At 32.6% G+C, this 17,024-nt stretch overlaps 1 protein-coding gene across 1 annotated transcript; it reads left to right on the top strand.

Annotated features, from left to right (window-relative positions):
• Positions 1-1,204: 1,204 nt before the first annotated feature.
• Positions 1,205-3,848, top strand: LOC127717542 (frizzled-1-like). The gene has a single exon (XM_052223228.1). It carries the CDS (start codon positions 1,454-1,456, stop codon positions 3,170-3,172), a length of 1,719 nt encoding a protein of 572 aa, XP_052079188.1. The 5' UTR covers positions 1,205-1,453; the 3' UTR covers positions 3,173-3,848.
• The last annotated feature ends 13,176 nt before the right edge of the window (positions 3,849-17,024 follow it).

Raw genomic sequence — 17,024 nt, 5'->3', positions numbered from 1 at the left:
TTGTGACTAAGCAAAATTAACATGTAATGGGTTATATATATCTGAAATTTGATTTTTCGACGTGTTTATCCGACAGGTTTTGGTGCTGGTATGTTAGACTTGCTAGCGTATCAATAGCCTGACGGGGTCCTGGCTCACTGCTCCAAATGCTAACTTTAAAAATTAGATCGGATACGGAAAAAACCCTGCCCTTCTTGTATGTGACGTGTGCAATCTCCAATGAGTCAAAAAGTTCCGAGCAAATATTATAAAGCAATTAATTTCATGTCCTTGCAGGCCCGAGTCTAACTGACTCCCTCCTCATATATATAAATGTATATAACAAGGCATCAAATAAATAAAAAAAATATATATCTTGATAATGTGGCAGTTTGTCTTATAAAAATAGGTATTGTAAGATTATTTTTTTTATATCTCCAACTCGTCCCGCTCATATATTTTTTTCACGAAATGCACGAATAACAATTATCCCCCCCCCCCCCAAAAGTGATAAAATAAAAAAAAAATTGTATGGAAAATTGGTTCTAAGACATATATATATGTATACTTATTTATATGATTATTTGACTAATTGTTTAAATGTTAATATATTTCACTGATGTAATTGAATATTTGTAATATTTATATTCTATAAGTTTTATTGCTTACGAATAAAAAGATTATGTGTCCTCTCGTTAAATAAAAAAAGACGGTTTTGATTAAATACGATAAAAAATAATCACTTTCAAGCAGTTTTTTTTTTTTTTATATTTCATTGATCTTATTGCATTTACAAAAATATAGGCAGAGACATACAACATAATTGTATTATATATAGGTGAATCATGCCTCCTTTGGTATTTTATCATTAAATAACTACTATTCAAGAAATATAGTAGCGAAAAAATACATTCGTTGCATTTCACACGATTCAGTTAATTGCACGTCATAAAATCTCTGAATGCAACTATGATCCGTAATTTAATTAGTGAATTGTAATTTCACCTGACAAGTTTTCTTTGTCGCTAATTAAATCCGAAATGGATTTGACATGTTACTTTCTCGGAGTGTTAATTGCAAATAATCACTCAACCGGTCCGAGATTTACTCTAGCCTTGTTTATTCCAGAGGAGGTCATCAGAATAGCTTTCTAAGATTAACCAATCACATCAAAGATTACTTGAACAGAAGTCGATAATTGGTTGTACGTTTCTAGATTCCCCTTGCTGTCAGACAACGACGATTGCTCAAGGGGAATGTTGAAACGAGCTAATTGTATTCCAATGTTGAGAAACACAAAGGCTGAGCGATTTGAGTAATATGTGCTACGATCGAACATGGATATATGTAAGTGTTTCTAATTAAAAGGCAGTTTAAAACAAGGTTGTGAATTCAAAATATTAAGTGAATTATTCATCAGTCAATGATTGTCGATAAATTAAATTCAAGAGGTGTATTGGAAATATAAATAACAATGGCGGCTACTCAAACAGCACTGCATTTTTGTGCTTTTCTTGTGTTCGTCTTACTGACAAATGTAATCGCACAGCAAAAACCAGAGCATGGAAAATGTGAACCAATTTCAATACCTCTTTGTAAAGACATCGCTTATAACCAGACGATAATGCCGAATTTACTGCAACATCAGAAACAAGACGATGCCGGTTTGGAAGTTCATCAGTTCTTTCCGTTAGTTAAAGTCAAATGTAGTCCACATTTGAAATTTTTCTTATGTACAATGTATGTGCCAGTATGTACCGTGTTAGAGGAAGCGATTCCTCCATGTCGTTCTCTATGTAATCAAGCTCGAAATGGATGTGAAAGTTTAATGAACAAGTTTGGATTTTACTGGCCAGAAAGCTTGCAGTGTGATCAGTTTCCACCAGACGGTCTTTGTGTAGGAGAAAATAATACTGAACCCTTGCCTAGTGGCACAACTTTGAAACCGGGTACCGGAGGAGGAAATGATTTCGGAGGGTACTATCCTTGGAACCCAAACCCTGGAATAGAAAAAATTAATCCAGGAGTAATCCTCACAAACTCAAGTTATCCAAATAATCATTTCAAAACATCATTTCAGTGTTACAATAAATATGAAGTGAAAGCCGGTCATGATTATCATTTAAAAATCGGGGAACATTTCATTCAAGACTGTGGTGCTCCATGCAAGGATATGTTTTTTAGTGACGATCAAAGACAAACAGCATCGCTTTGGATAGGTGTGTGGTCATGTATCTGTTTAGGATCAACCCTTTTCACTGTCATGACATTTCTTATTGATATGACACGATTTCGTTATCCAGAAAGACCCATTATTTTTCTTTCTGGATGTTATTTCATGGTTGCGTTATCTTACGTTGTTGGATTTGCATTAAAAGAGACTGATGTAGAGTGCACAAAATTTCGTGACGCTGCTGATTCTGATTTATTATTCATTACACAAGGAACTAAAAAAGAAGGATGTACAGTATTATTCATGGCAATCTATTTCTTTAGCATGGCTAGTTCTATTTGGTGGGTCATTTTGACCTTAACTTGGTTTCTTGCTGCAGGAATGAAATGGGGTCACGAAGCCATAGAGGCAAATTCACAGTATTTCCATCTAGCTGCTTGGGCCGTACCAGCAATCAAAACAATTGCCATTCTAGCCATGGGACAAGTTGATGGAGATGTGTTAAGTGGAGTATGCTTTACTGGAATTTCCGATGTTGATGCTTTACGTGGATTTGTACTGGCACCGTTAGTTCTGTATCTGGTCATTGGAACTTCATTCTTATTAGCTGGATTTATCTCCCTTTTCAAAATTAGAACAATTATGAAAAACGATGGCACCAAGACAGACAAATTAGAAAAATTAATGGTGCGTATTGGAATATTTTCTGTTCTATATACTGTACCAGCTACTATTGTAATTGCATGTTACTTTTATGAACAATCATTCAGAGACGAATGGATGAATAATTGGTGCTGGAAAGAATTTACAACAAAAGGAAAAATTATTTGCCCTCCTGGGCCAAAAGAAGCTACGCCAGAGTTCAATGTATTCATGATTAAATATTTGATGACTGTTATTGTGGGTATTACTTCAGGAGGTTGGATATGGACAGGTAAAACTCTTGGATCATGGCGGGGCTTTTATAGAGGGATGTGTACAGTTTTTTGTGGAGCTCCTAAAAATGAAAGTGTTGTGTGAGAAAGTATCTTGAAATGATGAAAATTGGCATGGATATTTCATAGCTTCAGTGACCTAATTTAATAACACAGTTTAATTTTTCCCCCATTTTATAAGATGTAGAGTTGAAGAATTTTGGGAATTGACATTTATTTAAATAAAAAAATACAGGATTTAAATTTCTTTTGTTGTAAAATTTATTCTTCACATTTATTTAACTTATTAACTGTAGATGGAAGAATTAAAGTATTTTGTGATATATTTAATTGTTTTTTGCTAACTATTCATTCATAATTATATATGGTATAATTGATTTCTCTATCATGAATATAAGTGTTGTTTTTACAATAGTCACTGCCATCAAATTACATTTGAGGATAAAATTATATGCTACATGTACATGTACACAGCATTAGTCATATGTATTGGGTCATCATTACATGTATTTCAAGAGGTCATTGAAACTGTGAAATAATTGCTTCTTTAAATTATAAAGACATATTTATTTGCAATAACATTTTGAGGTTTAAATATTATTTCTGTTTTATAATTGTTTTTATTTTGTTGCTGTTAGTAACTTCTAACTTTTACAATAAATAGTGTATATATTGTAGATATTTTTTTAATTGCTTTTACAGTGATCTATCATATTCACAAGTCAGTGAGTCAAGTCAATTTCTGTTGAAGTCATTTTTGTCGAGCCTGCGACTTTTGTCGCAGAAAGCTCGACATAGGGATAGCGATCCGGCGGCGGCGGCGGCGGCGGCTACGGCGGCGGCGGCGGCGTTAGCTAACTTCTTAAAAGCTTTATATTTTAGAAGATGGAAGACCTGGATGCTTCATACTTTGTATATGGATGCCTCATGTTACGAAGTTTCCGTCAGTCACATGTCCAATGTCCTTGACCTCATTTTCATGGTTCAGTGACTACTTGAAAAAAAAGTTCAGATTTTTTGTAATGTTAAATTCTCTCTTATTATAAGTAATAGGATAACTATATTTGGTATGTGCGTACCTTGCAAGGTCCTCATGCCCGTCAGACAGTTTTCACTTGACCTCGACCTCATTTCATGGATCAGTGAACAAGGTTAAGTTTTCGTGGTCAAGTCCATATCTCAGATACTATAAGCAATAGGTCTAGTATATTCGGTGTATGGAAGGACTGTAAGGTGTACATGTCCAACTGGCAGGTGTCATCTGACCTTGACCTCATTTTCATGGTTCAGTGGTTATAGTTAAGTTTTTGTGTTTTGGTCTGTTTTTCTTATACTGTATGCAATAGGTCTACTATATTTGGTGTATGGAATGATTGTAAGGTGTACATGTCTAGCTGGCAGGTGTCATCTGACCTTGACCTCATTTTCATGGTTCAGTGGTCAAAGTTAAGTTTTTGAGTTTTGGTCTTTCTTTCTTATACTGCATGCAATAGGTCAGCTATATTTGGTGTATGGAATGATTGTAAGGTGTACATGTCTAGCTGGCAGGTGTCATCTTACCTTGACCTCATTTTCATGGTTCAGTGGTCAAAGTTAAGTTTTTGAGTTTTGGTCTTTTTTTCTAATACTATATGCAATAGTTCAACTATATTTGGTGTATGGAAATATTTTATGATCTATATGTCAGTCACGCAGGTTTTATTTGACCTTGACCTCATTTTCAAGGTTCATTGCTCAGTGTTAAGTTTTTGTGTTTTCGTCTGTTTTTCTTAAACTATAAGCAATAGGTCAACTATATTTGTTGTATGGAAGAATTGTTAGCTGTACATGCCTGCCTAGCATGGTTCATCTGACCTTGACCTCATTTTCATGGTTCATTGGTCAATGTTTACTTTACTTGGTTAATGTTAAGTTTATGTGACAGTTGTAATAAAGCTTTATATTTAGGACTATCAACATAATATCAATGATTAGTAAAGAAGGCGAGACATTTCAGCGTGTGCACTCTTGTTGTATAAAAGATGAGGTTTTTATACATTGTACATGTACATATTCAATACATGTTATTTCTAAATGTACAAGTATACTTTTCCCCCAAACAAGTTTGTGTCATTGATTTCTTTAAAGCAAGTGAATCTTTTTTGAAAGACTTCCTTTTAAACCCCTCTTTTTGACTGAATATTAAAGCATAAACACACATGAACATTTATTGATTCATTCATGAAGTCAGGTGTGTTTAAAAGGAAGTTTTGTCTTGTTTTTCTTGATGAAGTTGCAAACAAAATATAATTTTACTTGGTGACTTTCATTCAAGAAAAAGACAGTACATAGACATACAAAATTACATGTAAAATAATTCAACAAAAGATGTTAACATCTTAAACACGATGATTAATATTTAATTACTAAATGTTGATTTAACAGGTGTAAATACAATGTACTTCTGAAGGGTACTGGGGTGACTTTGAAATGGTTTCTGGTATTTCATTTTTCTTGGATTTATTTTTTGTGTCTACTTGTATCTCATTCCTGTAGGATTTACACGATCTTAACTACATGTAATTTGATTTGATAAGTTCAAAAGTTTCCCTATAAAATTTATGTTGCTTTACAGACATCAGTTGAACAAATTTGTAGTACCAACATCTGAGTCGGACCATGGTATACTTAGGTACAAAATGTATGCAAACATAGTTGAAGAGATAACAGTTGATAGTTTTTCAGAAGGATAACTTACAAGCTTCTAATTTCTTCCTTGGGGGGGGGGGGGGGGGGGTGTTTAGTACAGCTCCAGAGGGATATACATTGTAGGTTAACAAGAGTCAGGGGTTGATCTTTTTCTAATTATTTGATATAGAAACTGAAACGAAAACACTGATTTTATGCTTGCATGTGTATGTTTCATATTTGTAGTATTAACATGTACGTGTACACACAATAAGTACCACAGTACACAGATAGGAAAACCAAGCCAAGTCTGGTTCCCTAGGAGCTAATGCTCTTCAAGTACCAATCTCGTATTGAAAAAAATCAACCTTTAGATTAAATTCTAGAAAACATTCAATATATAAATCCATACATGTAGAATGTACTTAATGAATTCCATACATATACATGTATTTACAAATGTACCATTTGAATGATAAATACATGCAATTTTATTCATGCCAACTTGGGTTCTTGATATTTAATCAGAATGTGGATTTGCAGGCAGATGACTCATTTGAACACACTGTCAATAAAATCAATGACAATGAGTAAACACAGTAAACCTAAATTATCATCCAGTCACTATTCTTCAGAAAATTGCTTGTAAGAAAAAGTTAGGAGACTCGGACGACTATTTTTGGGTGGGGAGGGGGTGAGTTTTTTTTGCAGACAGAATATTTTTTTGGATTGATGCTGTTCCCATTTTTATTTATGTACATTATGTACATTTATACCTCACGTCTCATTTTATTCACGTTCCTTTATGCTTTTACAATTGATACAAATTCATATTGTACATGTACTATACTGTACACCTATATAGGTGCATTGTGTATAAAGGTCTGTTATTACATTAAATTTTCATGTTTACTCTCAAAAGTAGATACATGTATCTTTATTGGAATTTAATGTGAATTTTATGATAGGAAGTTTTACATGTCAGTCATAAATTTGCACTAAACTCAGAAAAGTTTAAAATCCTGGCATATTTCCATGATATTATTTCATACAGTTATTCAGTCACCTGGAAAATTAGTTATGGTACAAAAATTTTACATTGAAATGTAGCTTCTATTATTTTTATTTGTTATTCATATAGATCTACTAGTCAGTTTGGAATAAATATTAACTTGAATATATACCGAAATTGACCGCTGATAGTGATACACTATGTATCAAAACAAACCATGTTCATACAATTTTATATTAAACATTTAATTGGTCAGTAAACCTATTGTACTTCATCAAGCTTTTCGTACATTGTACACATACAAAATGTACAAGTAACATTGTACTTATGTTAATTAGTATTAGGGTGATTTGTGTACTTATATTGTTCTTCGTTTTTTCATATTTTTAATTTTGGCTAAATACTGAATTAAGATTATTTTTAACCTTTTTGCAAATTTGAAATATCTACCTAATAAGCTGAAGTCTTTATTGCGGGTAACATATTTAATTTTTTCATCTAGAAATTTGAATGTTTTGTTTGTTGCTTTAAAGGTGTTAGCTAGGATCATCAATTGAAAATATGATAATTTCTCAAGGGAGATAATTTTCAATGTCATCTATTTGTGGTGCCAAAAAAATAAAAGAAACATATCATTCAATGTTGGATGTAATTTTTTTATGTAAAGTTTAGAAGAAATTCGTTAAACTAGTAGTGTAAATATGCTGTATGCTTGAATTAACCATGAAAAACTCAATATATGATTGATTGATACTAAAATTAAACATGTAGTGATCTTTTCATTTTTAATTTAAACTTTTAAGTGTTAGAATTGCATAGCCAGTGTGAAGAAAGCACAAGCATGTTTGTCATGTAAATAGTTCTTAATATTGTATAGAATTTTGTAAATGTATGTATAGAAAAAACATGTACAGAGCTTTGAATGTGCAGCATGTGTGTTTGCATTGCAATCTTCATGAATATTCATGACATGGTTCATGTTAAATGGGAAAATAAGTGAAGTTTGTATGAGAATTAATGGTTGTAAGATTACTTACTGTTTGCACAAAATTTTGAATGAATGTGTTAGGAGTGGCGAAAGAATTAATGGTTGTTTTAGGAAACCCTGTTTTAAAAAAAACCCACAATGATCAAGCTCTTTTATTATACAAGGAAAATGTTCGTTTTAGCATTTTATTATACCATTCATTTTATTTAGAGTAATTATTATTTTACATTTTCTTATTCGGTTAGTGATCAAAGTAACATTGGGGCAATTCATTATGCAAATTATTTATTTTGCATATTTTACATATTATAGGTTATGTCATATATGCTTTTAGGTCAAATGTATGATGATTAAGCTTAAGTGTAACAACATGTATTCTGTTAAATGGTGAATTTTAATACCATTCGTGCATAATGTCATGTTGGTAGAATAACATAAATTTACAAATTTTTATGCTGAAGGTTGTATATCTTTCTGAAGTTGAAATACATACATATGAACTTGTGTTGTTTTTTTAGTGTATCTACTCTGCGTTCTTTGAAATTCATATTAGAAGTGATAAGTTGAAATTGATTAGGGTTGTATTAAAAAAAAATGTTGGCAAAGACACTAATTTGAATTTTTAATGTTTTGTCGCTGAGCATAGTTTCATAATATTTTTGTCTCCATAGTAAAAGACCAGAAACTTTGAATGTGCAGCTAACCTATAATTGAACATGTCTTTTGACTAACAAATACCTTTCTGATAATATTGTAAGTTGTCAATGGTTGTTAAGAATACAATCGTAGAAATAAACATAGTGCCATATCTAAATTGGATTTTTTCCTTAGTTAATAAGAAAACATTTCCAATTAACCTTATGACAGTTTAATTATTTTTTTTTTAGTTTTATATTTGTTAGGGAAAATTGTTCCGAATTTTTTTAGTGTTGTAGTTTTCATTTTTTTTTATTTGTATACTTGGCTGTTGAGGAAAAAGAATAAAACTGCATTCTTAATTTACATTATATTTCTAATAGTTTTTTTTACTACAAAACGGATGTGAAGATGTACATGTAACTTAAACAAAGTCATATGGATGACGGTTTACAGTATTTTTTACAATTTAACCTTTTAACCTTGTTTACCATTTAATTTTTTATTGTCAGTATAGGTTGTTCTGTCTGGATTTACTGATGGTTGTAACAAAATGTCAATTGGATTGAAATATGGATCTTATGTCAACTCGTGGCTTACAAGGATCTGACAACACTCTGTTCATCCTTCTGTTCTGGTACATATATTTATTACATCAGCCAATGAAATTTCCACCTGCAAATGTAGGTGTATATAATTTTATAAAAACTTGAGGATCCCTAAAAGCTTAAAAAACTTAGGATCTTTAAAAGATTTTACAACAGGAAGTAAAATATAGCATTGTTAGATCCTTGAAAGCAATGCATGGACAAAGGATACAGTATGTATTTTAATCTGATATAACAAAATGTGTGATGATTGTTATATTGTATGAAAATAAGTTTGAATGTATTGGGTAGTTGAATTGTAAATGATGGTATGACTGAAAGATAGTGCTGAATGTTCTTTACAACAAAATAAAGTATGTTGTAACAATATAAATGTCTTCTTTGTGTTATGAGGTTGCTGTCTAATTGATCTGAACACCTCTTACATGTACATGAATGTTAATTCATATGGTAGTGCTTATGCCAGATAGAGGTGCATTATTTTTTCTGGTCAGTTGCTCCGTCCGTCCATCCTGTATCAGGTTTAAGTTTTGGTTTAGGATATTTTGTGGTCACTTCAACTTGACATTTGGTACACGTATGAAGATGTGGTATGATTGCTAATGAGATAACTTCCCATCAGTGACCAAATGATATGTTCATTATACATGCATATGAAATAAATTATTTGATACATTTGTCAAATAAGGGTTTTGACTGAGGTTTCATGAATCGCTGCACACACTTGGAAATACAAATATATTATACGTTTAGAAATAAGGAGATGTGGCATGATTGCCAATGAGACAAATTTCAACCAGAGACTGAATGATGTAGAAGTTAACAACTACAGGTACAGCCTTTAAAATGAGCAAAACACTAAAGCATAGCAAGCTATAAAAGCCCTCACATCATGTACATGACAAATGTAAAACAATTTAAACAAGAAAACAGACAGCCTAATTTATGTACAAAACAATAAACAAAAATTAAATATGAGAAACAGCAACAAACAACAACTTCCGAAGTACAGGCTCCAGACTTTGGACAGACACATACAGAATTTAGGCAGGGCTAAGCATGTTTATGTACATGTATATATACTGTATCATAGCATATGAAGTGAACTATTTGACAAATAAGGTTTGGACCAAGGTTTCCTGTTTTGCAGAACATGAAAAAATAAAAGGTTTAGGGTAGGTTAGTTTGTGGTCTCATCAACTCAAAATTCTAAATGAAGTGACCTTTCTAAATATATATATATGCGAAATTGGATATCTGACCTAGATTTCTTGGTTCACTGAAATTGGAAATACAGTTTTAGAGTGTCAGTGGAAATGGTGTCATATGGACACAGATTCTTGTTTTCTACCTACAAAAGAGATATTTACTGGCCAGCAACACATAAAAATATGTTAGTTTCAACACCATAAAGCATACACTAGCTATGACTTACATTTCATGCTTGAGTGAATAATAAGTTTTCTGTGAGGGTGCATTTTGTGGACACCCAACAGTACAGAGAGAGACATACCATGATAAGTCACAATGATTTTGATACCATCCTCAACAATTGACTTAATTTTTTCTGTTTGAATTATTTTCTTTCATAATTAACTTCTTCAAAGTACAATGTACACAAGAAAGCAAGAAAAACTATTAAAAAGTCTAACAGAAATGACAATGATATCACAACCACTACCACTGAGTTACGGTCTGCTTCCATTTGTACTGGTATTTCACCACCTCAAATCCATTTTTGTCTGAAATTCGAAGAATGCAAGACAGGAATTACAATCCAGTGGCAGTGGCGTAAACTATATTTCAGAGGTAGAAGACATGGATGCTTCATACCTTGTTTGCAGATGCCTTATGTTACATTAGTCTGTCATTAAGTGTCCTTTGTCCTTGACCTCATTTTCGTTGTTCAGCGACCGCTTGAAAAAAATTTGGATTTTTTTTTCATGTGAAATACTGACTTATTTATGAGTAATAGAATATCTTTATTTGGTATATGGGATCCTTGCAAGGTCAACAAGTCTGTCAACCAGGGTTAATCTGACCTAGACCTCATTCCATTGATCAGTTATTAAGGTTGAATTCTTCAAGTCCATATTGCTGATTGCATGTGACCTCAACCTTATTTTCATGGTTCATTGGTGAATGTTAAGCTTTTTATGCCCCTGCCCTGCTAGGATGAAATTTGAAAAAAATAGGCAGGACAGGAGTTTTGAGTATAAAAAAAGGCAGGATGAGTCACTTTGCAAAAAAAAAATCTGCACTTTTGTAAATACATGAAATAAGTGTGTTTGTCTTGAGTGTGTGGGGTTGTGAATTCTATCCTTGACTTTAAAACTGATATTTGCTGCTTCTCTAGCCTGCTTCTCTAGCCTGCTTCTCTAGCCTGATAATCACTCTGTTTATTAGAGTTAGAGCAAAGACTGGTCAACTTGGAGTAAGAATAACGTGTCTGAGTTGGGTGAAATGTCTTCCTACAGACTATTTGATACCTACTGTACTGAAATATTTTAAATTTTGGTTCACTGCACCAAAACTTGTTATCATTTATAGACTGAAGAGGAAGGATTTAGCACACTGTTAACCGTCTCCACATGTCTACACAGGGAAATTTCACACATCAATTTCAGTGAATTTAAATTCATGTGAAATTCATGTGAATTTCACCTCAAATGAGCTTTTACATGAAACCAGAGGGTGTGTCATAATGTATGTACAACTTCCTAGGTCAAAGGTAAAGGTAAAAAACTTTGGTTTTAGTTGACAACCCCATGTCCTATGGTAAAGATCGTGTCCGCTCTATATCTTGAGAACTGTTATGAGTTCAAAGTTTATACTTGATATGTATATAAACCAACACCAGAGGGTGTGTCATAATTTATGTACAACTTCCTAGGTCAAAGGTCAAGGTCAAAAACTTGTTTCATTTGACAACCCCATGTCCAATGATAAAGATACAAATTTTTTACCACACATTATTCACAGCGGGGCCCACAGAGATGGCTCCCATCTCAATGATATCTAGTTTTTTTTTTGTAAAGTTCACGTGAAATTCATGTGATATTCATGTGAATCTCAATTCACGTGAGTTTCATGTAAAAGCATGTTTGTGGTAAATATCGCATAAATTTCATGTGAGATTCATGTGAAATTCATGTGAGCAAATTTTGCCTGTGTAGTACAAAGCAAGGTTATCATCTTGTTATTGTCCTTTATATACACATAGCATTGGCCACTGGACTCAAAACACCAATGCTGTGTCCATTCTAAAATATTATTACTCAATCGGAGTTCCAGTATATCTAGCAAACTTGTGAAGATCTAAAGTTGATCAACAGTGCCCTTTGTTAGACCAATGCACAGGATTGTGGAGGTGAAGGTCAACTTTAAGAAAAAAATTGGACTGGTTTATTACAACAAATGAAAATGTAGTTTTACATAGGAATGCTTGGCTATGAAAATTCATAAACAATTAACTGAAACAACTTGAATTATTTAAGTCTTTAATTTTCCCAGAATTATTCCAAAGAGCTAGTCTAGGTTTAATCAGACACTACATAGTTCTGCTTCTGCTTCTGCAAGATTACCCACAATCAACAAACTGATTATACTGCCATGGATTTTGAATTTTAGTTCAGCTTTGTCATCGAGGCTTTAAAGGCCTTGACTGACGGTGCTGATATATCCAAGGAGGGAGAGCGTTCCAATCCCGGATAGTTCTTGGGAAGAATGAGTGTTATCAACAGCATACAACATTAACCTGTTTCTTTGCGGTCATTAAAGGGTCACAAATAATATATTGTTCCTGAAGGGGTTTAAACAGTGATACTGAAGAATACATGCATATTTCATGTGATTTGAGTCTCGCAGGTGTCTAATGAAGAACATGCTAATTAACCAATGCTAAGAAAAGTTGCCATTACAGTCAAACCTGTATGTTAAGGTCACTCTTAGGACCAAAGAAAACTGACCAGATAAGAAAGGTGACCTTTGTATTGAGGTTCAAAATGCATAAGTATTACTATAACAGGACATGAAGAAGGTGACCTGACAAGACAGGTTTTACCTTAAAATATGTGAATTTTACAGTACGTTCAGTGGTTGTGGTTTGTTGCTGTATATCATATTTGTTTTTCGTTCATTGTTTGTACATAAATCAGGCCGTTGGTTTTCTTGTTTGAATTGACATTTGTCATTTCTGGGCCTTTTATAGCTGACTATGCAATTTGGGTTTTGCTCATTGTTGAAGGTTGTGCGGTGACCTACAGTTGTTAACTTCTATGTCATTAAATTAAAAGGTCTCTTGTGGATAGTTGTCTCATTGGCAATCATACCACATCATCTTATTTTTATATTGACTAGATGCTTAAGCACCTCTTTAGATATTTCTCTGAACTTAAGCATAATCCATGGTGATATATTTCCATCACTGGGCATCCATTGTTAAATAATAATTCTTTCAAAGTTTTATGTTTTATATTTATATAATCTACTGATAGTTAATTATACCAAACATTGTAACGATTTCTATACATAATCTTTTTCCTAAAAGTGCTTAAATGACCTGATTTTCGCTAATATTTTATATGATATTATTTATCTAATATCCTGCATGACCCCAATGTCTGTTTTGTTTAAATAGGACATGTAGTGAGCTAGGATCCCAGACTATGATGATAATTTTATTTTGCTATGACAAAAGTTGCGGTGTGCTGGTTTCTAAATAAGGCGAGGCTATGAATCTTGGACTCACGATATCCGGTCAGAATTTTTTATCCTCAAAAAGGTTGAATCCAAAGATGCATCAGATTATAAAATTTTGTATCAACTGAGCAAAGATATCCTCATTTTTATAAATTTAATCTAAATGCGTAAAATAAATGAATTTTTCTTACTTTATTTTGTTATAGAGACTTACAATAAACTATATAGCAATAACATTTCTTGTACTTGCCTACAAAAGTCATAAGCGAGAACTCTGGTCACTGGGCAAGATGTAACTTTTCAGCACATGGCAACAGCATGATGAAAAGCAAATTACTAAAATAGTGATTCATGCTTTATACAAAAAAGACAAAAAATATAGGGAGGTACAGTACTTCATGATGAGACCCTGTCAGCCAAACATAGTCATCTAACCTTGACCTCATTTTCATGCTTCAGTAGTCACATTAAGTTTTTAGGATGAGGTCTGTTCCTCATGCAGTTTATACTATACATAGTAGATCAACATGTATTAATGTTATGTATAATAATTAGTTGCAATTAGGAGGAGTAATGTTATGTTTGTTTGAGTGACACCCTTGTTATGCCCTTCACCTCAATTTCACATTTCACTGGTAATGTTTAGTTTTTGGTTATGTCTGGTCTTATAGGTCAACGATTTGTGGTAAAGAGTTTGGTTAAATGGAGTATTTCATTTGTACTTGACCTCAATTTTATGCTGCAGTGGTCAGGATGAGATCTATCTGACATGACATTTGGCCTCTACCTCAATGTTTTGCTCCAGGCGTCCGGATGAGAGCAGTTCCTCAGTGTTTAGATCTGTATCTGATATTTATTCTAAACCTAAATTTGGTCAGGTTAAGTTTTTGGGATTGGGTCTGTTCCTTAGTAACTCACTTAGATCAACCTTTTTTGGTAAGAATATTGTTTAGGAGGAGTGTACATGTATGTCATTAGTCTTTTTTATGTTTGAATATACAAAATGAAGGATGTGTTCTTGCATGAGCAAAGTGGAATTCCAAAAAAGGATGGATAAGTGTCTTGCAAATAGATGGAAAGAAAATCCCAGTTGAGAATAGTAAACCAGTACAGTAAGTATAGATGTTTGTTATGTTCTTTTTTTGCATGTTATGAAAGATTAGGAATAAAGTGTATCTAAAAACTAATAAAACTCCACTTTTCATTCAAATGATAAACAAATTATATATAGAGAGTGGTACATAGATATACACAGTGGAAAACAATATGACAATGTGGTACAATGTACACAGTAAAACAAATTTATTACAATGCGATAATTTATGCATTAAAAGTGATAAGGATAATGATGGATCACAGGCCTGAATAAGACCAGGGGAGATAACTGGCACATTCATGGACCAACTATCAATAATCAAATCAACTTTGAATTTCAATTGTTTCTTTAAAAGACAGAATAGGTTTATATTGGCCCATAGTCCACACTATATAAAAATAAGGAGATGTGGTATGATTGCCAATAGGACAACTATCCAGTGGAGTTCAAATGAAGTGGATGTAAGCAATTAAAGCCAACCATACAGTATTCAACAATGAGAAAAACCCATATCATATAGTTCGCTATAAAAGACCTTAATTAACACGAAAAATGTGAAACAGTTCAAATGAGGAAACCAACGGCCTAATTTATAACAAAATAATTTACAAAAAACCACTGAACTACAGGCTCCTCACATGAAGATTGTGACAGAGTTAAACATATTTTTGAGTTCTCAACCTTCTCCCTAACCTGGAACAGCGGTGTGACAGCACAAATTACATGCAAGAAAAAACTGTAAAAGTCAGTAGCAATTGTCTAAACTAAAAAAATTGGTACAAGGCATAAAAACAATAGACTCAAAGCTCTGGAATAAGAACTAGTACTTGCAGTTACTGAAAGCTAGTTCATAGCCAATTACAAATGATAAATAAATCATGTTCTCCGAAACTAAAGCTTTAAATTTCTAAGTCAGTATCAAGGCAGTGTTGATAATTTTTTATTTAAAAAGATTTATTAAATTCTGAAGTTTAAATAAGTAACAGTACCAAACTTAAAAAAAGTATAGAGCTTTCTAAATTTTATTGGTGATGAATGAGATGAGACAAGGAAATATTTCTGACCACAACCTGTTTCCTTTTAATGCAGTTGTCTATGTAATCATGCATTCTGAATCAATTCAGATTTGCATACTAGTATATTCTAATATTTTAATCAATTTGTCACATATATCATTTCAGCTCTTATACTGTATGAGTCAATTACCAAGAACAGGTGCAAAGTTTAAAAAGTAATTTTTCTTAAAAATTGATAAGTGAAAGTAGAACTAAAAAAAAACTTTCTGAGATTTTAGCAGAGTTATTTTGAAAGGAGCTGACCATATAGAAGTTTGTGAATATATATTATCAAAATATTTAAAGAATTACTACTGCTGCATTTATTATAGCGATTTTTGAAGAATGGACAAAAATGTGAGATTGATATAGCAATTTCAAGAAAATCTGCATACAGATAAATGCATCAGATATCAGAATGCGTCGGTTCTTATTATTGTGATACCCAACCAGTCACACTATTCCCAGTAATAATAACATCAACAATAGTTTCTGAATTTTTATTTTATTTGAGTTGTACATTGTAAACCCTGAAGTCAGTGTCGGCTAAGAATCAACATATTTATTGGCTCCAATTTATACACACACATAAGTAAGGACTTGGACCAAAATAATTCATTGTTTTAATCAAGAAAAAATTAGAAAACAATATTTGCTATGATTGTAATGAAAATTGTTTTTTCAGATTGAGATCTCCCCCTTTGATAATTAGAGAGGGATAACACCTAATAACAATCTACAAGGAATCAGAGCATCCCATGTCTTCAGGTAATCTTTAGTGAAAGTTTCACAAGGGCAGTTCAAGTGGTGCCCAAGCTAGCCTTTGATAGCAAAAAATCATATTTTTTTTAAGATTTGTTTACTTCAAGGCCTGACCCCAAAATAGAGAATACAAAATTTGAAGGGACTCTCCCCTTTTTTTTAAATCCTGGATTTGCCATTGGTTTCAGAAGAATATGTAGAATACAAAGACTTCAAAAAAGGACCAAGGACCCTGTCTGAGCACCCATGAATTAACTTAAATCAGTAAGATAAATTGCTAAAGTGTAAAACTAAGTAAAAAAAGCAACATTTTTAGGATTTTTCTAGCACATCCTCTTTAACACAGGTCCTCGATTCTCTCATAATTTATTGAAAAAAAGAAGATTACTATATCTACAACAGCAAAACAGCC

The sequence above is a fragment of the Mytilus californianus genome, unplaced genomic scaffold (genome assembly GCF_021869535.1).
Source record: "Mytilus californianus isolate M0D057914Y unplaced genomic scaffold, xbMytCali1.0.p SCAF_10, whole genome shotgun sequence".
NCBI lineage: Eukaryota > Metazoa > Mollusca > Bivalvia > Mytilida > Mytilidae > Mytilus > Mytilus californianus.
Note: the sequence above shows the minus strand (reverse complement) of the source record. Positions and strands in the feature narration are given on the sequence as shown.

What these genes read in the sequence shown, in the direction of transcription:
- LOC127717542 (XM_052223228.1), top strand. Translation starts at nt 1,454, where the DNA reads ATGGCGGCTACTCAAACAGCACTGCATTTTTGTGCTTTTCTTGTGTTC.